Source organism: Dendronephthya gigantea, unplaced genomic scaffold, assembly GCF_004324835.1.
Source record: "Dendronephthya gigantea isolate DGI-Jeju-01 unplaced genomic scaffold, DenGig_1.0 000131F, whole genome shotgun sequence".
Lineage (NCBI taxonomy): Eukaryota > Metazoa > Cnidaria > Anthozoa > Malacalcyonacea > Nephtheidae > Dendronephthya > Dendronephthya gigantea.
The window spans coordinates 484,132-510,209 of record NW_021163141.1 but is presented as its reverse complement, the minus strand read 5'-3'; the positions used below and the strand labels follow the sequence as shown (position 1 = coordinate 510,209).

At 37.7% G+C, this 26,078-nt stretch overlaps 3 protein-coding genes and 2 pseudogenes across 3 annotated transcripts; 2 read left to right on the top strand and 3 right to left on the bottom strand.

Annotated features, from left to right (window-relative positions):
- The first annotated feature begins 1,164 nt into the window (after positions 1–1,164).
- On the top strand, positions 1,165–2,507 carry LOC114536154 (annotated as a pseudogene).
- A 419-nt stretch (positions 2,508–2,926) lies between these two features.
- Positions 2,927–7,203, bottom strand: LOC114536156. Its single transcript, XM_028557505.1, has 2 exons — positions 7,118–7,203; positions 2,927–4,185 (listed from the first exon to the last, which is right to left on the bottom strand). The coding sequence occupies exon 2, from the start codon at positions 4,116–4,118 to the stop codon at positions 3,345–3,347; it is 774 nt and encodes a 257-aa protein (XP_028413306.1). The 5' UTR covers positions 4,119–4,185; positions 7,118–7,203; the 3' UTR covers positions 2,927–3,344.
- A 2,270-nt stretch (positions 7,204–9,473) lies between these two features.
- On the bottom strand, positions 9,474–16,813 carry LOC114536164 (annotated as a pseudogene).
- A 1,883-nt stretch (positions 16,814–18,696) lies between these two features.
- Positions 18,697–19,971, top strand: LOC114536153 (piggyBac transposable element-derived protein 3-like). The gene has a single exon (XM_028557504.1). It carries the CDS (start codon positions 18,697–18,699, stop codon positions 19,969–19,971), a length of 1,275 nt encoding a protein of 424 aa, XP_028413305.1.
- A 4,059-nt stretch (positions 19,972–24,030) lies between these two features.
- On the bottom strand, positions 24,031–24,585 carry LOC114536152 (ATP-dependent DNA helicase PIF1-like). Its single transcript, XM_028557503.1, has one exon. The coding sequence runs from the start codon at positions 24,583–24,585 to the stop codon at positions 24,031–24,033; it is 555 nt and encodes a 184-aa protein (XP_028413304.1).
- Positions 24,586–26,078: the final 1,493 nt, after the last annotated feature.

The window sequence follows — 26,078 nt, the reverse complement described above, 5'->3', positions numbered from 1 at the left end:
ATTCCATCCATTCCCCGGCTCATTCCCCGAAGCCATTCCATTCCCCGGCTCATTCCCCGAAGCCATTCCATTCCCCGGCTCATTCCCCGAAGCCATTCCATTCCCCGGCTCATTCCCCGAAGCCATTCCATTCCCTTCCATTCCCCGTTCCATTCCCCCATTCCCCGTTCCCTGTTTTAAAGATAGCCTTCCCTGAAGCCATTCCATTCCCCGGCTCATTCCCCGAAGCCATTCCATTCCCTTCCATTCCCCGTTCCATTCCCCCATTCCCCGTTCCCTGTTTTAAAGATAGCCTTCCCCGAAGCCATTCCATTCCCCGGCTCATTCCCCAAAGCCATTCCATTCCCTTCCATTCCCCGTTCCCTGTTTTAAAGATAGCCAAGTGGAAGGACTAATTAATAAAAGGACGCAGAGTCATTAGACTGGCATGTTAATTTATAGTTTTATTAATTACGCACGATTAGAATACATTTTAATTTTTGTTTTACATCATTTGTTTTACACCTTATTTCTGTAGTTTCATCCGGCCCACATTTCAAAATTCGGCGTGAAATATTAATATATTTCTTACAGAATGATTGAAAATTCTTACAGTGTCAAAACATTTCCGGCTGGTTTAAAACAATTCAAACAGTCTTGTCTAGAGGTTTGAACCGTTGTCTAGATGTTGTGTCCACATGCCCGCAGCCGGAAAGTGTTTTCTACGGTGGCTCAGAAGGGACATGGTGTTTACACTCAATTACATTGCACATTTTTATTTACATTGCGACAAAGGTTGCGAGTTTCCACTTACGTCGCGCGTTACATTGCGACTTATACGTTGCGAGTTTCTATTTACGTTGCGAGTTGCCTGGCGAGATTCTATTTACGTTGCGCGAGTTACGTTGTCACCTACGTTGCGAGCTACGTTGCGACTTACGTTGCGAGTTACGTTGCGACTTACGTTGCGAGTTACGTTGCCACTTACGTTGCCACTTACGTTGTCACCTACGTTGCGAGTTACGGTGCGAGTTACGTTGTCACTAACTACTTCCGGACTACTTTTGGACTACTTCCGGCACTAAAGTGTTAATCTTATATTGCTATTATAAAAATATTCTCTCTTTCTAATTTCATTTTATTCTTTGGTTTACCATGTTAACATACAATAGAGGTATTTTCGCCATGAACCTTTATTTATGGTTATGCCCAACCCTGGCCGTTCTACCGCAGTACACTCCAGCAATTCAAGCAGATGGTTTGACCCGAGATGAAATCGTCGAAAAGTATTTTAACCTTGGACTTAATTATCTAGAAATCGTGGAATTTCTTCTTCATGTGCATGGAATTCGTCTTAGTTTAAGGCAAACAAAAAGGATCCTTCGCAAAAGAGGTTGTGCAAGACGGAACGCGGGAAGCGATTTCAATGATGTAGTGAAAGTAATTGAAAACGAACTGAAAGGAAGTGGATCGATTATTTGATATAGGGCAATTCATCATTGAACACAGACTTAATGTGACAAGAAATGTCGTACGCCAAGTTTTAAAAATTTTGGATCCGGAAGGTGTACGTGCACGGTCTAGACATAGACAAAGGAGAAGGATCTATACTGCCAAAGGCCCGAACTATTTATGGCATATAGACGGTTATGATAAACTCTAGCCATTTGGTTTCTGTGTCCATGGTGCCATAGCCTGCGGGCAGTCCCAAGCCACGTAAACAAGGAACCCTAACCCTAACCCTAACCCCTAACCCTTTCCTCGTTTTGGGACTGCCCGCAGGCTATGGTGCCATTGACGGCTACAGCCGTCGAATCTTGTGGTTGGAGGTTGCATTTTCCAATAACGACCCTGAAATTGCAGGTTCTTATTTTATGGACTACGTGAATGAGATACGAGGGACAGCATGCATCATTCGGGCTGATATGGGAACAGAGAACGTGAACGTGGAATGCATGCAAAGATTCTTCCGTAGATCATCACAGGATGACTTTGCAGGCGATAGGAGCTTTATTTATGGAAGATCGACATCAAACCAACGAATTGAAGCTTGGTGGGGACTTTTGCGTAAGGGATGTACGGATTGGTGGATGAGATATTTTAAAGATTTAAGAGACCAAGGTTTATATAATGACGATGACATTACTCAACGTGAACGCCCTAAATTTTGCTTTATGGACATCATTCAGAGCGAACTTCATAGAGTAGTGAGAAATTGGAACTTACATAGGATACGGCCAACGAGAAATGCGGAATATCCGTCTGGTCGACCAGATGTTCTCTATTTTAATCCGCATGTAATGACGACACAAGATTACCTAGTTCCTGTCGAAATGGAAGAGAGAAATATTGCCACAGAAACGTGCTGTCGAAGACCTTTGGAGCAAGGCTGTTCCGTGCATTTTAATGAACTTGCAGCGATGATAATGGAAGATGAGGTATTATCAATGCCGATTAATGCGACCGAAGCTAAGGAACTATATGTAGCTCTTCTTGGCCTAATCGAGGAACTTAATGTAGACGATTGAATTTAGGAGTCAAGGCTAGAGAATGACTTTTAAAAGCCAAATTCCTGCACATAATGCTTCAACGTGTCATTATACAGAAGGCTAGTATTTAGAAGCATTGATATCATACATATAACAAAGTAAAAACAGTTATTTTAGTCCAAGGTAAATATATTAATGATAGATACAACTCAACATATGTCATGCACGTATCTAACTTAAGACTAGTTTCTAGTGATACCGCGATGAAACGTTTGGGTATGAATCAACATATTCAAATTTATTTGCCTCATCCGCATGAAATTTGTGTACTTGCCAAACGAGTACAAACAAGTAGTTTAGTCTTAGGTGTTTCATGTCAGAAATGCTTCCGGATAAATTACTGAGTGCATTTTGGAATTCATTGTGATTATGGGTTGTCGGAAAAAACGTTTGATCGCGATATTTTTAAAGGTAACGAAAACCTAATCGTAATTGTAACCATAACAGTTGTATGTCCCGAAACGAACGTTCCACTAACATTTGTGCACACAGGTGCATATATTCGTAATGTTTATCTTATATGTTGTCCAATATGAAAAGTAATGTGAACAGAAACTAAGTAATGTGAACAGAAACTTAACAAAGTGATTACCCATATTTGAGTGTTAAATCTAAAAAGTTGGTTACTAAAAGTTGCGAACTGTTGTTGTGAACAATAGTTACTATACGCAGAACTGCTCTCGACTTAGCAAATGTCTATGTCCCAAAATTCACTAGACAGGATATTGTTTAATTCCTCTCGTAATTGTGGAAACGAATTATAGGTTGTTGGCAACTCTAGAAAAGCACCGCAAATGTGAGCAACAGGACGCCTTTCTAACCCATTGAGGTTGGTAAAATCAACTGTAATCTTCTCAATGCAGATGATGGTTGCACCCGTACAGAAGCGTAAAAATTTGACCAGCTTTTCATCGTCCAGCCCCTTTGAGCGTTGCTCGATGGTGTTGCCTCTATTAATCCTAATACCTTTTTCACGGTCGGTTTTGACTTCTCGTATAATTGCTTTAAATCTTCTACCGTGGATAACATTCCTGACGCTTGAATTTTCTTAAAAGGCTCTTTCCAACTATCTATGATGTATTGGGCTACCTGGATCATTTCTTTGTGAGATAGCTCCAGAAGTACCTCCATTCTTTCCTCTACTTTGGGTATTTTTCGACATTTAAATCTTTCGAGGAAATCTTCCCATTCTTCATTTTGTTCATCACTTAGTTTCTTATTTGCTAGAACTTCGCTAACAAGGTCCCTCTCATCACTCGAGATGTAACACAAGAACGATTCAATCAAGAAATCTTTCGTTATTTCTTTCTCGTTGAACAAGATCGCAGATATGAAAATTTTGCTTAGTTTAATCGGGAAAAATTTCACCTCCTTGTAGCCCTTGACTAATATTCTAGCTATCGCAGTCCACTCTGGAACTTGGTAGTCGTGTCGTACGACGGGTACACGTTCTTGCTCTCCGACAGTGCACGAGTCATAAAACTGTGACCAAAATGCTGAAAGTGCATCGCGGAAGACACCTTGATTATCCTCTCCTAATTCCCTTTCCCCAGAACCATTAATCATCGCAACTTTAATTTCACTTCCCATTAATGTCTCGTCCTAGAAGATTTCCACCATATCTCGAACTATGTTCACTCGCCTCAGTTTAATGACTCTGAAAAATACCAACATTGCATTGCTGTGACTCCATGCACATAGGAAAAGCCGAATTATAAAGAATATGTTATACGTTTTGTATTAAGAGAAAATCTTTTAACAAAAATATAAAATAGCAATGAGTTCAGACTGGCGACAACACAAATTGACATTATATGATATATATGTATTTGATATATATGATTCAAGACCTATATGATAGCCGTACATCGTCGCATATTGATGTCGTACACGTACATGCTCATGCTCATTATCTTTAATAAATGAGCTTGCTCCATCATAATGTAGGTTCGATATAAAGACCCTGGGGCCGGTTGTTCGAAAGGCGTTTAGCTTAAACGGTGGATAAGTTCAAAATGGAAAACCAAATTATCTATTTATTGAACAACTGAGCTGAAATTTTTCGATGTAAATTGTTTAATTGTCGATGGAAGTATATGGTGGCCGATAGCTATCATAGAAAATTTTGATTAAATCAATATGAAATTTTCAAAAATATATAAATAAAACGAAATAAAATAAAAAACAAATGATAAAGCAAATTAAATTTCAAATAAAATGAAAATAAAGTGCTTTTAAAATCAAAGGCAAAGCCAAATTAAATTGAAATTAAAAATACTACCGGCCGAGCGCTATCAAAGCAAAATCAAATTGAAATAAAATGAAATTTCTTACCGGCCGAGCGCTATCATAGTACACCGTGAAGCTTTGCGCCGCTAGTACAAGTACCCAGACCCTTGCAGCTAATTTACACTTTTTCCGATCGAAGTCGAAGCTAATATAAGCATGGGTGACCGGGCGGCTTGGAAAAACTTTCAAAAACAAATGACAGCAAAGAGAGGGAACAAAAGGCCCAATGCGAAGATTTTGGAAGAAGAGTCTATGACAGTTCAACGATTGAGTGCCGACGTTGCCGGGAAAGCGCAAAAATATCAACGAGTCGGTGCGAGGGAATTTGTGCCATTCGAGTACGAGGAGTTGACTATTGAAAACATAAAAAGTGCGTGTTTACATCATTTTGATGTGAGTGAAAGTGCTGTTTGTGATGTCCTAGCAGGCGAACAGGGCCCCTCATGTTCGTCTGTTAAACAAATCCCGAATCTCAGCGTCATTCACGTGCGTTTTATTGAGGGCGAAAGCAAAGTCGCCGATGTTACAGTGATCAATGTCCCCAAAAAGAAACGAAAGACTGCCGTCTCGTCGCCAGTAAAGTCGACCAAAGTAAAAGAAATTCAACCAACTACAAGTAAATTCATACCGCGCAGCATATCGGCTGTGGAAATGTTAAAGCTGGGAAGAGAGATAAGGTCAAGCCAGACTAACGAAGTAATTATTCATAGTTTTGATATGGCAGAATTAGCATGGAACCCGACACCTGTGAAAGCAGCATTCGTTATTGAAGCGGATCCGTTCGACAAAGGGGGATTCCGGCAAGCCTTTAAAGCGACAAGTGTCACCAAAGGGTTTGATGGTATCACATGGGTCGTGAAAAAATATCTCGACCAGACCAAGTCAGATATTGAAGTTCTGGGTCAAACAGTCGAGCAACATACTAAAAAGGTTGTGCAAATGCACAATCTAGCCAGAAATTTCACCGTGAGACTGGAAAAAGAAATCACTACAAAAGGCATAGTGGATAAATTTGGTCCGACCTTCAAGTATAATAAGATATACTATGGTATCTCTGCAGGCGAATGTGTAACGGTTGAAGAATTTGTGCCTGGTACATTCGACAAATATGTAAACAATAATGGAGATATCTGCAGCCAAGAGTTGAATGGGGAAATTAGTCAGAAAGCACAGTGTTTTGTACACTACACTTTTGCAAGGTCCGAGCAACAATTGATGGTCTTGGACATTCAGGGATGTGGTTACACTCTCTTTGATCCAGAAGTTGCCACCAAAGAATCTTCATCAGAAGGAGAATTTCTATTTTGCACTGGAAATCTATCGGCAAATGCCATACATAGCTTTTGTCTCTCCCATGTTTGCAATCAGTTCTGCAAACTACTTGGATTAAACAAGCTTGCAGAGCTGGATTAACTGTGCAACATATCGATGTATCTTATATCGAAGTGTCGAAGTCTCCTATCGAGCGTCGGAATACTCCAAGCATACTCAGGAAAATCACGCTTCAAAAAATCCAGCATTTCCTTTCGTGTGATGCCCTGTCTTACATAGTTTTCCATATTTTCTTTAAGCGCACAGTCGTCTTCCCAAGCAGTGTTTCTAACCCTTTCGTTTGATGAAGAAGCCATCTTGAAAATGGCTTCTCTCGCAAGGGCCTGGGTACTTGTAGTAGTTGTAGTAGCGAAGCGGCGCAAAGCTTCACGGTGTACTATGATAGCGCTCGGCCGGTAAGAAATTTCATTTTATTTCAATTTGATTTTGCTTTGATAGCGCTCGGCCGGTAGTATCTTTAATTTCAATTTAATTTGGCTTTGCCTTTGATTTTAAAAGCACTTTATTTTCATTTTATTTGAAATTTAATTTGCTTTATCATTTGTTTTTTATTTTATTTCGTTTTATTTATATATTTTTGAAAATTTCATATTGATTTAATCAAAATTTTCTATGATAGCTATCGGCCACCATACAAGTATATATTAAATGCATTAGATGTAGGTTCAGTCATTCACAAGATGTATGAGAGTATTTTTAAACTTTGGCTTGTCCACCGTTTAAGCTAAACGCCTTTCGAACAACCGGCCCCTGATGAAGATGAGAATCGTTCTTTAAATGGAGGTCCCTGGGCGATTATATTTACTCTATGAATTCCCTTAAGAGATTGAAGGGAAAACATTTTGCCATTTTTTTAAGGCAAATTCCTTCGCCTTGATTTTAAAATAACTTGATAAATAGAAAACGTCATTATATGGAAAGCATATAAAGATAATTGAACAATTATGTATCCTATCATGTATTTTTACCTGAATCGACGCGACACATCGTGTAAGTCGTCTTCATTGTTGTGAACCAGAAATTCGTTACTGAAAAACAATATTGAAAGTATTCCAAGTATATATATATATATATATATATATATATATATATATATATATATATATACCGGGTGTCCCAAAAAAAGTACTCCGGTTTGATTCATAATAGCTTCTAAACTAGCTAAGCTATTAAACTGAAATAACTTTCACTAGATAGAGGGAAGACTAACTTAGATTTTAATATTTTACAGTTGTATTTTACTTAAAAACGTACGGAGATATCAATGTTCAAAATTGGTAGCATATTTCTGGATGTGTCTAAATTATGCAAAAAACGCTGTATCAGATATTAATCAAGCTTTTCTCAACTGAAACATGCACTATTAGCAGTAAATAAATGACACTTGACAAATTGTTTATTATGAAACGAAGTATTATTAGTTACAGAAAACAAGGAAGATTTATTCGTTCGGAATCGCGTGTCCCCCAACACGAATGCACTGCCTAGCCCGTGAGACCATTGCGTCGAAGGAGTCATGGATCCATCGTTGTTCTAGATTACGGCATGCTGTTACGATTGAGTTGCGAAGCTCTTCTAAATTCTGCGGTTGCTGATCGTGTGGTACATTCCAAATTTGCTGCTTAAGGTATCCCCAAAGAAAAAAGTCGCATATTGCCAGGTCTGGAGAGCGAGGGGGCCATGGCCAATCCCCACGTTTGCTCATCAGTCGAAGAGGAAACTGTCCGCGAAGGTATTGCATTGTTGCATTACTGGTATGGGCTGGAGCCCCATCTTGTTGCCACCACATGTTATTCTTATCAATGTTATGAACGTGTAAGTCCCTCTGTATAACATGGTAACGCATAATACGTAAATATTCTCTTGTATCGAGGTTTCTCTCTGCAAAATGTGGACCAAGAACAACGCCTGCTCGAGTAAGACCAACCCATACCATCACTTGATCGGTACCTTGAGCAAATTCAACGTAATGGTCTTCAGGATGTCCGTTTCCATAGGGTGCATACTTTATAACATTTCTCGTATTTACTTCTGACTTTAAACTAAAGACTGCTTCGTCAGATACAATCAACTGATCAAGAAATTGCGGGTTCTGTTCAAATGTATCGACGAGTCGGTTACAAAATGCCATTCGTTGTACAGGATCACCTTCCCTTAACTTCTGCCGTTTAATCATAACGTATGGGTGGAATTTAATGTCTAATTTAACAATTCGGTGAAATGAACTTCGACTTAACCCAAGCCCGTTTCGTCGGGAAGATCTTTTGCCATGTTGCGATAAAGACTCGCGTACAAGTTCGATATTCTCTGGCGTCCTTGCGGTTCTTTGTCGACCACTTCGACCTTTATTTAAATCGTGGCATGTCGCTTCTCGCAGAAACTTCCGATATGTTGTGCTGATTGTTCGTTTCGTTGCAGCAGGAATATTACCCCAACGACTCGGCCATCGTCTTCTAACTTCTGCCGCGTTCTGAAATCTTGCATGCTCTAAACACACCCATACTCTTTGATCTTTACTTAATCTTCGCATGTTCAGGATAAACTCAAAATAAAACACATTCAAACCATAATTCCATAAGGCACAACATGCAACTCCCCAGGTACATCCAACATTTTTCGAACAAAACGTAATGAAAACAATAGCGCTGATACTGTTATATGTGTAATTGCAAAAAGGCTGTATTATTTTCTCCATTAAATAATAATACTTCGTTCCATAATAAACAATTTGTCAAGTATCATTTATTTGCTGCTAATAGCGCATGTTAAGAAAAGCTTGATTAATATTTGATTCGGCGTTTTTTGCATAATTTAGACACATCCAGAAATATGCTACCAATTTTGAACATTGATATCTCCGTAAGTTTTTAAGTAAAATACAACTGTAATATATCAAAATCTAAGTTAGTCTTCCCTCTATCTAGTGAAAGTTATTTCAGTTTAATAGCTTAGCTAGTTTAGAAGCTATTATGAATAAAACCGGAGTACTTTTTTTTGGGACACCCGGTATATATATATATATATATATATATATATATATATATATATATATATATTAATATATATATATATACACCCATTTGCAAAAACGTTGGCCGCAGATAGATAGATAGATAGATATTCGAAGTCTAATTATAATTGCATATGATTACATTTGCATGAGATTTCAATCATTTTACACAGCATATGCATTTCTAATTAGATTTTGAGTATCTATCTATATATCTATCTGCGGCCAACGTTTTTGCAAATGGGTGTATATATATATATTAATATATATATATATATATATATATATATATATATATATATATATATATGTCATGGTTGACTGCATTTCGTTCATATATTGATGATCATTCCACAGCGACCATGCCTCACAACGAAATGCAGTCAACCATGACAACGCACCCTCAACTACCGCTCATATCAGATCAACATCAAAACAACCAATTAGACGCTCTCAGACTCTCTTAGACGTATACAAAGTCTTAAAAAAAAGCGTGAAACTTAAATATATAAAAGCTAGGCACATGTAAATAATTTCGATATTCTGAAGAAGACTCGAAGCACCGAGTAGAAAGCTCAATAAATCCGGAGAACATTCATTGACAAACAAATATATATGCTTTGTGTGTTGTACGGCAGTGGCTTCATGAATTTCGCTGTTGCTAACTTGATTTTGGGTAAAATCAGTCTGGACTTCGCCCCTAAAAAGAAACAAACTAAGTTAATCTGGCCCAGAACAGCACTTAGGGAAATTACAAATAGCTTAAGAAGGAACTAACGATTCATCATCTTCTAATAACACGTCCGGAATGTTTTCCGTTATACAGGGGATGGTAATTTTACTTGAACATTTGTGTGGAGGCAGATTTTCATCAAAATCCATAACAGGAAGCGTTGTTTCTTCATCACATGCTGCCATGCTAACAAGTGCTCGGTCAACTGATAAAATAGGTGAAGCAGGATCCAGCTTAGGTATTCCACATGAGGACAAAGTAAAATGAGCAGGGTAGTAACTAAGTGATCCAACCCAGTCATACAGAGAGGAAACTTTACACGAAGGTGGAAATCTACAGGAACTCTTTCACATCGAGATTTGTACAGACTTTCTTCCTTATCCATTTCTTCTCTCATTCGCTCCATGTCACGTAGTTTTTCAAATTCCAATTGCTGATCATTGAATAAGGATTTTCGGAATTCTTCATCTTGCTTTTCTCTTAGATTACTTCTTTCTACTGATGTTCCAATTAGGATACTACTGGAGTGGGGTGCACCAGAAACAGGTGTCCCAATTAAAATATTACTGGGCTGGGACTCATCAGGAAGAGGTGTTTCAATTAGAATGCTACTGGATTGAGATTCACCAAAAGCAGATGGTAATTCATCTTCACTGTCGCTTAATTGCACGCTTTCCACGGTGTCTTTAGATCTGGACAATAAATACAGCCGTATTCTGGACAACTTGTGATGTGAAATTTACTTTGCAAGAGTAAAATCACCATCGTCAATTTCATCGCATTTGAAATTGCCCAACACGAATTTCATAGTGGAAGCATTGCCAAAAACACTTTTTCCATTTGGGAAAAATATATCCAACATTTCTTTCAGTATTTCCTCTTTTGTACTACAAAGTGGTAAAACTAAATCCCGGGTTCCTCCACCTCTTCCCATACGAACCGGAACATATCGGTTTTGCTTGTCATCAAAATGCTGCCATCCCATCGATATCTTGCGTTGTGACATTTTAACAGGTAATGATTCAGGTTTGTTTTCCGCTTTTCTTTTGGAATTCTTACTCCTTGGAAGCTTAGACTTCAAGGTTTCAAGAAGTTTTCTCTTTTTCTCGTTTCTCTCATCCTTCCTTGGTTCACTATTTTCTCTACAGAAGGCTCTTAATGCTAATATGTCTCCCCTTTGTGTTAACCCTAAACCGTGAATTTCTTCATCTTTGGCCATTGTTATAGCTGCAACATCCATCTAAAATCCACACAAAATGATAGAAAAGCAGTAGGAACTTGAATATAGCTAGGGACAGTAGGATTGATCAGTAGCGTAGCCAGCCTGTTGATTTGTCCCGGTATGCTAATATTTTGGTGTTCACTGACTGTGAAAACAATAGATTTCTAAAGACATGAGTAATTATACTAACTCGAAATTTACATAGCGGGACAAAATCGCCAGGCTGGCTACGCCACTGGGAATGATGTAATTATCAAATTTTATAATCCCTCAGTTTGGGTTCCATTTAGCGTACAGGCATGCAGGCACATATAATAGGCCATTCATTACAAAAAATTGCTTGTGTTAACTGCCCTTATAGTTATAGATGGGTTAAGAATAGCCTGCTAGCAGGCTCTTTCGTTGGAAGCGAATTAAAGTACTTGCGCCAGAAAGGGTCTGCAGTAATGACCCTTCTATCATCCTAAACGCCCCTAATAAGAACTATTTTAACCGACCAATCAGAATTAGGCGCATGTGTTGGGGAAAGTCCAAAAAATCGTTTCTTTGTAAACATTGTAAACATATATGTCAATCAAACTTAAATTAAGCGATATTTAAAACAGATTTCGTTTCGCTGGCTAACCACGTCCTTGCCTTAATTCAAATAAATTTCTAAAAGCTAGCTTGTGTTCACTTTTTATTGGAAAACAAAACGCTTGACGGCCCCAAATCATTCCCCCACTCAAATTCTATGGGGGTTTTTTATCCAAGAACCTTAGATTTCATTCAAGATGAAATAAATTTCTAGTGTATATATATGTATATATATATATATATAATATATATATAATATATATATATATTATAATATATAATATATATATGGACACTAACGGCGTGCTGGCTCACGTTTACTTAAGGAGGCCATTATTTAAAGATGTGGAGCCCATATATCCTACATCTAGTTCTTCTCCCTCCCTCCCTGCCCCCCTTGACAAAAGTTCAAGGTTCATGTATATTTCGGGGCACTGAACTACTTACGTTTACTAACTCTGTGCCTTTTATCACGCCGGCACTCCCCAAAAAATCTCCAGCAGAGGAGGGTAACCTCCCCCCTCCCTCCACCCAGCACGCCAGCTACCCGAATTTGCTCCCTGCATGGCAATGAAAATTATACCCAACAAACAATAGATACATATTGCCCGTCTCACTTCGTTTCACACCGAAATTGTGTACAAGACAGAGAATGTATATAGTTCGGACAAGAGAGAATTATTTTTTATAGCAGATGCACCTCATCTCCTCAAAACTGTGAGAAACAATTGGGAGAATAGTGGATGGAATAAAAAGACACGTCTACTATGGGTAAGTACAATGATGCGGAGTATACTATCAGGAGAACCTGATATGTTCCTGGATTTCCCAAGAATAACACATAATAAATATCACGAAATGGTTTTATATTCCCATCATATTTAGAACAGTGGATATGACATCTCTTGGATACACATTTGAATCTTTACAAGGATGATTTAAATCGTGATGGATTGAAAATAGTACCAAAGCTTAAGTACGAACACATCTATCTGACACCTTATTCACGGATAAAAGTGTATCTTGCTAGTCAGGTTTGTGTACGCCATTGTTTCAAGTGTGCGTGCGTGTGTCAAAACCAATAAAAATGTTCCTTTTCTTTTCTTAGGTATTGAGCTCCTCTGTTGCGAACGCACTGGACTTGTTTTATGGTGAAAATGTTAAGGGAACAGTTACATTTGTACGAATGTTCGACAAATTCTTCGACTGCTTAACACAAGATCGTTGACAGAGGCAAGGAGAAGAAAAAAGTCTGATCTCGCTCCATATAGATCACCAGAAGATCCTCGTTTGAAGGTACATGCAATCTGTATAATATGCGGATATTATAAGAACATGCGGAATAAAAAATGAATATATAATTATCTTATTAGTGGTTGAAGGAAGACTTTCTTAATTATATTGATGGCTGGTCAAAATCAGTAGATGCGTTGTCGGAAATCCCTGAAAAGCAAAAGATGAAAATGAAATTAAGTCACCAAACAACGGAGGGATTAAAGATGACAGGTAAAAAATTTCGTAAATTTAATCATACAGTCTTACACCATACATAAATAATGCTTAACTAAAACTTGATACAAAAATTGTGTTTGTAGTTAATTCATTCGTGGAAATAACGAAGTACCTACTTAGCTATCCTGGATTGAGGTTTAATCTAAGCGAGTGATTTAACCAAGACCCGATTGAATCACATTTTGGAAAACACAGGCAGATGAAGGGAGGCAATGACAACCCGACAGTGCTACAGTTCAATTAACCAGAACGAAAGTACACTACGACTTCTCGGATCACAGGCACTTGCTCCTGTTACAGGTAACACAAAGCATGGTGTGTGCATCCCAGAAACCATTGAGGACGAACCACTGCCCAAAAGGAAAAGGAAATGATAATTTCCTATAGCGCAGGTAAATGTCAGGGAAACTCCATTGCTTATAAATATGTAATGTTTACAATACAAGCGGCCGTGTTGTATTGACCGGCCGCTCGTGTTGTAAACAACTTGTGAAATAAATTTGTAATCAATAAGATTTGAATAGATATGCAAATCAGTTACAAATACTAGTGGTTGTATTTTTCCGATTATTCAAACGAATTTGTATGGGGTAGACAGGGTGTGCATGTGACCTAATTCACGAAATTTGGTTGGGTTCAAACGTTAACATTAATTATTAATGAATTTCACAATATTTTGTATGTAACCTTTCCTGGTAATGCTGCAGTCTGGTGCTTATTAACATGGACTTATATTTTCATGTTCTTCAGATCTTTGCGAAGGGCCTTCTTTCCTGCTGCTCGTTTGGATTGCAGGTGTTTGAACTCCTCTATCCAGTTTGCCGCAAACGCATGTCCTCTTATATTCACCCATAGTTTTATGCACATCTGCATAACTAGAGGTGACACTGCTGAGTTCTGCTTTGCAGTTGCATGCTCCCAATGCTCCATTGCGACCTAGTCATTAACCACCGCGTTTATTACTGGCGATTTGATATCTGATGAATCAGATATGCTTTTAATGCATTGTTTCCGGAAATATTTTCTGCAGTGACGTTCTACTGCTCGAAAAAATAAATACCCGTCATTATTAAGCAGAAACAAACCTCCTCTGTTTTGCTTTTCTACCCACGATTTCGTGTATTCCAGGAATGTCTGCGGGTTACTTATTTCATTGCTGACTGAAATAGCATTTAAACATTCGATTTTCTCATCGAATTGTGCGTCGCTGGACTGCCTCCTCATATACTGTCTCTTCAACGAGAATGGCACAAAACCGGCAGCGTATCTTAAAATATTTTCTTCTACAGGTGTTATCCTTTTTTCCTCAGATAGATCTTCATTATCCGAGTGTGATGTCGAGGTCGCCCTTAAATGTACAATTTTTTCAAACAACTTTTCCAATAAAGTTTGTATGAAAAGTGTAGAACACGGTTGTTTAGGTAAAGCTGTATTCAGAAAGCAATGTAATTCGCGGATAAATTCGTTCCTACAACGAAGGGTATGAAATTCATGCCAGATTTTCTCGCGCTGGTTTGCAGGATGTTTCCGCGTATCACCGGATGAGGCAGCATTCCAGATTTTACCAAGAATTGGCCGAAACATTTTCGCATCAAGCAAAACTCGATTTTTTAAAAGTGCCTCAGAGATGGAAATTAATTGCGGTCCATGTTGGGATCCTTTAATCTTGTTAAATGGATCGGTTTGGATTTTGGTTAGTGTTTCCTCCATTATCTTTTCACCATCTTTATATAAGTCGGCAAGAGAGTAGCTACTAGGCGAACCTTTTTTTTTAGAAATTCCCAAATCTATATATAAACACAAACCATCAGGAGAAAGACAGACAATAGCATAATACATGCCATAAATATTGTATGTTCAGATAATGTATCTCTTATATAATTGATCTACTTTTTTACAAGATTTTCAAAATAATTAGTGATGTGTACAGGGTCAATTACTTTATTTACAGACAAAACTAATAATTTGTACAGGGTATTATATTATTGTTTAATAGACCTCAGAGGTGCTTACATCACAGGATTGTCAAACAATAAATGCAATGCAGTGTGGGAAAAATGTAGGAAATATTAATCTCTTTTTACATATATTGAAAACAGTGCGACAAGCGCCTGTCAGGTCTATCGTATATCACAATACTTATTCTTCATATATACTGTGTATGTTTCAAAACTGACACTCCCATTGCCAAAACAATGTTGGTCTGGATTGTCTATGGTTTTAAACCACATATCAGTTTGATATGCTATGGTATTCATGATTAGACTTTTAGAAGGGTGGTGACTGGTAAGAGCAATGGACCATAATATTACATAACAGACAATCCACAAAGACATTATTTTTCACTTGGCTATATGGTTTTATCCAGTGATTCACAGTAAACTAATTAAATCTCAATGAGTGTTAACTCACGAGGATTTGTTTCCTTCACACTTCTTATCCCTGTTGAAGTTGATGTTTCACCTGCAAATAAAGGTGACATATATTTTAATAAATTTTATATATATTGAAAGCATTATAATTTCGTCTAAACTATTTGTATAAGCGATATAAATTACTCATTTGTTGATGCGCTTCTGATATATGTGAACATTTACTAAGCTACATGTTCCAAGGAATACAAACATTACAGATATAATATAAACATAAAATTATATATCAAGCTCGTAAGGTGTAAAAACCACAGATCAGTGGTAAAAACACATATTTACAAAGTGTACAATCACAAGGTGACATGAGCATAAAAAAATCTTGCCTTGAACATTCATCGGTTCGCCATCTTCACTACTAAACTCGTATTCGCTTTCGTTTTCTTGTTCAACATCAAATATTGCATCCCAATTTATGTTTGTTTCTTCGTCTTCGTTCTTTAAGAACGAATAAATAAGAATAGCCTCCGCCATTTTGATCTTGGACTACATGAGCCCGCAAAATATGCCGGCCATATCACGGAGAGCGCACGCGAAAACAATAGCGTTCCCAGTCCCTGTCTTCTGGATTGTCTATGGTTTTAGGCAGTTAAATAACATATTGTGCTCCATATAATTTTAACCTTTATTTTATTATTTAGGCCTGAGAATTTTGAATAAAGGGTTCATAAAGACCATATCAAGCCAAATTGGCGACTCCACATGTAAAAATGACATGAATATTTAATAACTTAATGCCACTGTAACTTATCAAGCTATTGAAGCGAATGAAGAGGCTTGATTGGTGCAAGTTACTTCCTGTTATTAAATATTCATGCAATGTTTACCTGTGAGTCCCCGGCGATTGAAATTTGACACATGAATGCTCAAATCAGACTTGACATGTGAGGTTTAATCTTAACCAAAATATGCGGGCTTTGTACCAACATTATTACTCCTCACTAAGCAATGTTTTAATAATTAATACGACCTTTTTTATAGTTTCAATTAATATACCTTCTCAGCTTTAAACTTTTGGCATGTAGCCTCACTAACGTTCCTTTTCTTCAAAAAATTATAGACCTGTAAAATTTAGTAATTTACCGTCAGTAAAATTTAGCGTAAGTGATAACTCTCAAACTGATATATACATGCCTGATCTATCTTTGACATTGTGCTCGAAACAGCCTTTGCAGCTGCAGCCATCTTTAATTAAGCGAATAAATATTAAATATATCAAAATTTAAAATTCAACCCGGAAATCTTAAGCGAACAAACCGGAAATAGAAAGTCGCAACCTAACTCGTAACTTGCAACGTAGGTGACAACGTAAATGGCAACGTAAGTGGCAACGTAACTCGCAACGTAAGTCGCAACGTAACTCGCAACGTAGGTGACAACGTAACTCGCGCAACGTAAATAGAATCTCGCCAGGCAACTCGCAACGTAAATAGAAACTCGCAACGTATAAGTCGCAATGTAACGCGCGACGTAAGTGGAAACTCGCAACCTTAGTCGCAATGTAAATAAAAATGTGCAACGTAATTGAGTGTAAACACCATGTCCCTTCTGAACCACCGTAGTTTTCAAAATGCTAGATGCCAGGCTGTCTGGCATTTATAGTTAAAAAAACACATATGCATTAAAACAATAAACAGATTCCATTCATAACCTCACCTCTAACCTCTAAGGCCCGTTTCATACGCCGTATTTCACTAATTTACTTGTGCAGAATAAATTTGAAACAATAGTTGTGAGGCATTTTACCTCATTATCTATTGTCATTAATCAGTGTATTGGGCACATGTGAAGTACGGCGTATGAAACGGAACGAGGTTCGTTTAACCCTTTCCTGCACAGTGTTGCTCCTGAGCAACAATCTTTCATAATTTAATTAAAATTCGGCAATTAGCTGTTATCATCGTGGGTCCCCTGTAGGTTCAAGAGAAGCATCTAACAATTTATTATGCATGCAGGGATAGCTATATTTTGCTTATACAAAGTATTCTGAATAAATTTTCTTCGACCACGCTGTAAAATGGCGGACTGTCACGACGCTCAAACTTCAATGTAATTAAACACTAAGGTAAGCTGTGTTTTACTTGAGTTTTATATTGAAATATTATATTTAATAGTATATTGATGTATCTTGAATACTCTTTGGACAGATTTTGCGATTTATTTTGACGAAAATAATGCATTATTAATCGTTGCTGTGAAGCAACATCATGCAGTACGGCTGTACGGGATACAAATATGTATACAAATTAGTAAAGAACCACATGGTTTTCGACGGCTTTTACTACAAAATATGACCTTATATACACTTAAAAAAGCGTGTAAAGCGTTTATGTATTGAATTCAATGAAATATAGGCAAAAATATGGTGCTATTCAAACGAAATGATTATATTTTTCATATTTTGAATGCTAGAATACAGATACAGTGGGGTATCAACAATACTTGCTGGCTTCACATGATATAATTTGAATTTTTGTGTTTTTTAGGCAAATGGCAAATAGTATTTCAACAGCAAGTTTTTATGGGAAGAGTCGTAATCAAAGAATTCGGTTGACAGATAGCGGCATACACACTGAAACAAGGATCACAAATGTAATTGTCCCTGGTGATGATAGCAGTTCAGAGGAGGACAATTCAGAACAGGCCTTAGAAAATCTGGGTTTGTCAAATGATGAAACTTTTATTCCGACAATGATGTTGATGAATCAAGTGATTATGATTCAGAGGATGAAGAGCAAAATAATGATGCACCACAACCATCAGGTGAAAAGAGCTCAAAGAATAAAAGTAAAGAAACATCTTACCGATGGCAGAGAAAATTGCCAGCTGATGTTGATACTATGTTTACTGGAGCCCCCTTTCCTGATCCACCTGAAAATGAACTGACACCCATTGAATATTTCAAACAATTTTTTGGCAATGAACTTCTTGATCATATTGTTGATCAAAGTAACCTGTATTCGGTGCAAAAAAGTGGAAAATCAGTTCAGATGACCAAACATGAACTAGAGCAGTATTTTGGAATACTGTTGATGATGGGTGTAATCAAGCAACCTCAGTATAGAATGTATTGGAGCAATGGCACTCGTATTCCATCGATTGCTGACACAATGAGTGTGGGCCGGTTCGACAAGCTGAAGCAGTACCTGCATTGCAATGACAATACAGAAATGCTCCCAAGAGATAATCCCAACCACGACAAATTATTCAAAGTGAGACCAGTGATTGATTCCGTCTTGGAGAAATGCAAGCTACTCCCCCAGGAAGAAAAGCACTCGATTGATGAACAAATCATTCCTACAAAGTGTAGAACTGGTCTACGACAATATCTCCCAAAGAAGCCACACAAATGGGGTATAAAGGTGTGGGCAAGATGTGGAGTTAGTGGCATGGTGTATGATTTTCAAATATACACTGGAAGTGGCTCTGGATCAGAGGACGATGATCCCCTCCTAGGAGTAGGTGGCAATGTTGTCAGGCATTTGTGTAGTTCCCTTCCAAAGAATGTTGGGCACAAAGTGTATTTTGACAATTATTTTTCCTCAGTCCATCTACTACGGCATCTAGAACAAGCAAGAATCTGGGCTGTTGGTACGATTAGAGCTGATCGATTGAAAGGGGCGGAAAAATTGCTAAACAACAAAAAAGAGTTGAGCAAGAAAGGACGGGGTTCTTCTGACTGGTGTGTTGATGCTGATACAAATATTACTATAGTGAGATGGATGGATAATGGCTTGGTTCAGTTGATCTCCAACCATGTAGGAAATTCCATGGGAACACCAGCTAAGCGATGGTCAACGAAAGAGAAAAAGCATGTTGAAATACCAAGACCCCAGATAGTTGAGGAATATAATGAGCACATGGGTGGTGTCGACTTATGTGATATGCTGATGGCCTTGTATCGAATCAAGTTACGCTCCACAAAATTCTACATGCACATCCTATACTATTGCCTCAACCTTTCAATTGTCAATGGTTGGCTGCTCTATCGAAGACATGCATCCCAGAAAAATGTACCAGGAAAAGCCCAAATGGATCTCCTAAAATTTCAGACACAAGTTGCAACTGCCCTACTTATGGTGGACAAGGTCAGAAAACCACAGCGCGGCCGACCGTCCTTGACACCCCCTCCAAAGAAGAAAACCAAGTGTCATGTAATCCCTACTCCCATAGCTGATGTGAGATATGATGGGGTTGGACATATGCCTGATTTTAGTGAGAAAAAACAGCGCTGTCGCCATTGTCCAAAAGGATATTCATTTATTCAATGTACAAAGTGCCAAGTCCACCTATGTTTGGTGAGAGGGAAGAACTGTTTTAAAGACTTTCATTGTAAGTAATTGTAAATAGTATTGTAAATAATTGTAAATCATAGTCCATAGCATAATTACTCCAGGAAAATAAGAGACTTCAGAACAATATAGCACTATCTCAAAGTGCTAAGTCCACCTATGCTTGGTGATAGGGAAGAACTGTTTTAGAAGTCTTTGAAGACTTCCATTGTAAATAATTGTATATAATTGTCATTAGCATGATTACTCTAGGTAAATAAGATACTTCAGAACATATAGCTCTGTCTCTAGTTTCTTTTACACTACCATATTATTTTACCATTTCTGCACAATGTTGCTCCAGAGCAACAATTCCAAAATACCCTCGAAAACCCCCCAATTTTTTTTTTTATTATTCAGATGACAAAGAGCCTGCCCAAATATGTATAATTTGCCATCAGATATTTTTTTCCTTAAAAAATCAAAATTTATGCAGGAAAGGGTTAATCCCTGAAACTTTAGGAAAGTTACAATTGGTCAGGAAAAAAAACTTTAAAAGATCTAAAGAAAAATTCTAAGAACGACGTCAAAGTTTTAGAACGCTTCAGCGGAATGTCTAGCCCGCTGAGCTAAAAATTCATCGCAAAATAACCTTTTAATATTGGTAAAATTTTTATTATGACACTATGTAGGTTTAAAATTTTAACAGTTGTTTTTCAAGGCAATTTATAGGCCTACGGGCACACCTTTTTTGTTTAGATTTAGTCCCACCCCATATGTCAGCCTAAAACGCTTAATTAAAGTGAAATACATTATCAAAACAACACCGTTATTTTGATAATGTATTTCACTTTAATTAAGTGCTTTTAGGCTGACATATATGGTGGAACCAACTAAATCTAAAGATAAAGGTGTGGCGGTATGACCTAAATTGCCTTGAAAAAGCCGAGACTGAAACGTTTTGCCTTTGCAGATAATTTTCCACGCAAATATTCTTAATATAATCTGCACAAAGTTCGGCTCTGCATAGAAAATCCACGGTATGTCGTAAAAACTTGTGTATTTCGTGACTTTTTCCTTTCCCTGCTGGCAGAGGCAGAGGTCTCAACTTTTCCCCAAAAAATCCACGCATTTTTATCAAGAAAGAATACCTTTCTCGCACAAAATAAATTCTTTTCGGAGTCTGGGACAAAACTAGTATTGTCATTCTAAATTCAACTGGAAAGCGTAGTAACCTTTTCGTTTTTTTAAAGTATGTTCTTGTAAGCTTTCCGTGTCTATCAAACATGTTGTTTGGCAAGTGTTTATCCGCATCAAACAAGTTCGCTATCGTCGTTCGCTATCGCGGTACAGAAAAGCTATTTATGATCAGGCCTCTTCTCAGAGTATTAAAAATCCCAAAAGTAAACGTACCTGCTGAAGCTTGGTTCTGTTGATTTTTCTCATCCATCTAGTAAAATGTAAACTATAATTTAATATTTAATCCAATAAAAATACATAAAACTTGTAAAAGCCTAAAGCAAAGGCAATGACAATAGGGCCATTTATACGAGCGAAAGCCGCGGCTTAAATAAGTCGCGAAGAACTCGTATAAACAGTCAATTTACAACAAGCCGCGGCTTATTTAAGTCTAGGCTTCAACTCTGGGCTTATTTTAGCCGCGGCTTGTGAACAAATTGACCGTCCATACGAGTTCCTCGCGACTTATTTAAGCCGCGGCTTATTTTCGCTGGTATAAATGGCCCTAATCAAATGTGTTTATAAAATACAATTTAACACACGCCAGTGCGGTCGCACTGTGACTCTAGCAAAAGACTAATTCGACTATCCAATATACGTGGAATCGGGCAGTAACATGGTTAAAGTCACAAAAAATTACAATATAAACAATGCAACATACCGTTATTTTTTTCTGCTTGAAACGAATACACACTGAACTGTTCACTGTGATCTGAGAATGAGATACCGAATGATTCGAACCCAGTGAACTGAAATAAAACTGGAACGCTCACTCTGCCGGAAGTTTGAAGCCAAGATGGCGGATCATGAAGCCTTTCTTGTAGGTATGATTCAGGCCTCCACGCGGAAATTTTGTCGGGAATTCTGATTTTTCCTTTGAAGTTTCCGCGCCAGAGGCCTGGATCATACCTACAAGAAAGGCATCATGATCCGCCATCTTGGCTTCACTCATCAATGAGGGAAAGTCATAGAGTGAGCGTTCCAGTTTTATTTGAGTTCACTGTTCGAACCCTGCTGATTTGAACAGCAGACTTGCCCGGATGTCACGTGATATATTTCGACCAATACTGTCACAGTACCGAGCATGACATCATGCACGTCTATTTACTGTTTTTTACTATCGCAAGGGAAGTGCTGCCTTCATTTAATTTTAATTTAATTTAATTTAAAAAGTGTTTATATTGCGCTAAAACTATAAATATTCTAAAGCGCAGTTTACAATTTACAACCATTGTTATCTAACTTATATAAAATATATATGTATAAAAATATATCTTTACAGAAATCCAAAATAGTAAATCATAAAGCTAAAAACTACAAGTCTTTCTATTACCCGAAGGCCTTTGTAAACAAAAAGGTCTTTAAATGTTTCTTAAATGTTAAAACATTAGAGATTTCTCTTATATTAAGAGGCAAGCTATTCCACACAACAGGACCAGCTTTAAAAAAAGCACCGTCTCCAAATGTTTTACAAGTTGTTCTAGGAACAACGAGTAGTTTCTGCCCGCTAGATCTTAGACGATAGGTTCCTACGTCCTTTAATTGAAGCAAGTTCACAAGGTATGCAGGTGCCTCCCCATGTAACACTTTGAAAACAAGGAGAGCAATTTTGAACTCCACGCGATATCGAACAGGTAACCAATGCAGCTCCTTTAGGCTTTAAGATTGGTGAGATATGCCCAAACTTAGGAACAACACAGACAACTCGAGCAGCAGCGTTCAAAACTCGCTGCAGTCGATTAAATTGGTACTGAGGTATACCATATAACAAAGAGTTGCAATAGTCAAGATGTGAAGTGACTAAGGCGTGAATTAGTGTTTTCGTCGAGTCAGGAGTTAAAAACTTTCGAATTTGACGGATGTTATACAAACTATGGAATGCCTTGCTACAAACTTTCCCAACGTGGACACTCATTGACATTTGATTATCGAACCAAGTACCGAGGTTACGCACAGATGATATCGGCATAATCATGGATTCTCCGACCTTGATGGAGTTAGCGGTCACCTTAGACAGCTGCTGTCTCAAACCAATAATCAGAAACTCAGTCTTTGTGTCATGCAAAAACGTCATGCAAAACTGCAAGCTAATCTGAGTTCTCAAAGATTATTACGTTTGGAAATCTAGACTGTGGGTACAGTCGCGGCACAGAAATATTGGATATTTGACATATTAGATTACCTAACATTTGAAAGAGTCATGGCATGACGCCAGCGTATGCCTATATAGATCAGTGGTCTATAAAACACAATAATACGCGTGGTCTTTTTCACCAAAATTTCTTATATTATAAAATTCTTTATAACAATATCATAAACATAAAATCAACAATGAGACATTTTAAAATTAGAAGTTCGCCTTTCGATACCTTCCGTTTTTCAAAGTATCATTGTACATGAATAGATAAAGAAAGTTAACATTACACATACAGTACATTACATCACATCACATTACTCATTAGTAACATTATACACATCACATTACATTACATTAGTTAACATTACACATCACAACACAACAACAGATCACAATGGAGAATTCCGACAAATAACACTGTATCTGTGTATTTTGTCCAAAGTCAAACTACGAATGCTTGAAAAATAGTTCTCTTTAAGTTGAAGTTCATCTCATCACATTTAATATATTACTGCAATACTGGCATGGCAACTGCTTATACCATTAGTTCATTTGGATTACTTGATAAATTGTTCGTTAATGCTTTTGTAGAAAAACACTTCAATAACAAATTAAATTACGTTTTTTTGGAACTACCAGGCCCGTGACCGCCAAATAAATTTGGTTCAGTTGCCCAGGGATGCCGTACGACCGACAAGTAACAGTATACCGTCTAATTTCAAACTCCATGGTTTGTCAATTATAATGCACTGCTATTGGTAGTCAGTGCTAAACGATCTAGGCGGTTTAATTTCCTCCTCAAGCCTGTATTGTAAATTAGCCGATGATTTCAAACTTGTTAATCGTTCATATGTCATGGGTTCAATGACGCAAGATGAAAGCGACTTCACTCTGCTTATGGCAACGTATGAAACTCCAGCAGTTCTTTCTGATTTCCCAATATCTATCCAAGCTTTTGTAAGTCCTTGGCTCTTGTGTATCGTTAGAGCCCAGGCAAGTCTCAGAGGCAGCTGTTGCCGCTCATGAAAACCAGTTTCCGACTGTGAGAAGACTGTGATTGGACATATTGGAACGCAAGATGGTTTGTTCATATTAAAAACAGGACCTCTATAGTTCTCAAACTCAATAATGACCGCGATAGGCAAGTCAGGTGGTTGATGGTTGTTCTGATAGACAATATCAACAACTGTTCCAGTAGCTCCATTACAGAGGCCAACACTTGACCACAAATTCATGGTTAGCATAACTCTATCACCTTTTGCTAGAAACACAACAGGTTCCAACCCAGACATATCATCTGAGGACATCTTTTTGGCCAATGCAGAGGAATGGCGAGCATTAATATAGGCAATTGGATGCTCAAGTTTTGTTAGCTGTTCATTATTGTAATTTGCAACTTGTTCATTACTATAGAAGAGTCTAGTAGCATCTTCAAAGTCCCATAAATTGGTGATATTTGATGGTTGACGTGTCAGAAGTAATTTCCAGTCATCGACTGTCGACTCACCTTTGCGAAGTCGTAACAACAAATCTCTGAACTGTATTTGTTCAGATGTCATACCTTGCACGTTGATTTATTGTGAGCTTAACAACTTTGTCAAACATATGATATGCTTGATAACCTTGTTCGCCAACAGCATTTGATGGTTTAGCATGATAAAGAGGCTTATCTGCCACTGGTGGCAATTGACCTGGATCACCAGTTAAAATTAGTGATTTTCCACCAAATACTTTGTCATTATAACCAGTTGCTTGTTTGCAACGCTTGTCTATCCAACCAAAAGTAACTTGGCCAAGCATGGAGTATTCATCAATAATGATGTACCCAATGTTATTAACACTCTCCTGTAATCTACACAAGCTTTGTCCTGTTAAGTCTTTATGCCTCTTGACCCTATAGGTAACTTTAACAGCGAGTGCACAGTTACACCTTTAATGTTATAAGCTGCTTCACCTGTGGTAGCAGCAATCGCACATTTACTTTGCAAAACATTTCTAAGAGCATTAATAAGGTAACTTTTATCTGTCCCTGCAACACCATTTATAATTAGACATAATGGATCTTTTTCAGGTGATGTATCATCAAAATGAGACTTAACAATGTCAAAGGCAAGTTTTTGCATTTCACTAAAACTGTTTAGGTCAACAACATCATATTGCTCATCAATAGTGTAGTCCTCTTTGTTTGTTTTTATCCACGTTGGCATTTCATGGATTTGTTGTTCGGAATAATTGCCTCTATCAACATGCCAATCATATGTTGACTCTGGTGTTTGTTCAGAGTTCTCAAAAGGAGTGTGAAGGTCTGATAATATCATCCACTCTTCTCGTGTTACCTCCCTTTCTTCAGAAGGTTCATCTTCTGGTTCTTGACTTTGGATGACAGCTTGTAATTTGTCAAACCAGTCTGGGACATTAGATTGTCCATAAGGTGTTTGCATGAATTGTTGCCAAGAATTGATTAGAACGTCGTCAGTTGGTTCTTGGTCACCCCACCCATTGTTTTGGGTTGTTTGCCAAAGTTTATACCTTAAGAGTTGATATTTACAATATAGTCCAAAATTTGGACCTTTGGGATTAGGAGAATAAGTTGGGAATATTCTCGGTATAACATTATCTGGCAATCTTATCAGTTCATTGTTAACAACTTTATATGTTGTGGCAAATTGAACAAAATTCATATTCATGATATTTTGTGAACTGTCATATTGCTCACGATTAGCGTACACATCGAGAAGTGAGTAATCGGTGCATGACTCACCTTCTTCAATACTTGCAGTGTCACGTACTCTACGTGAAC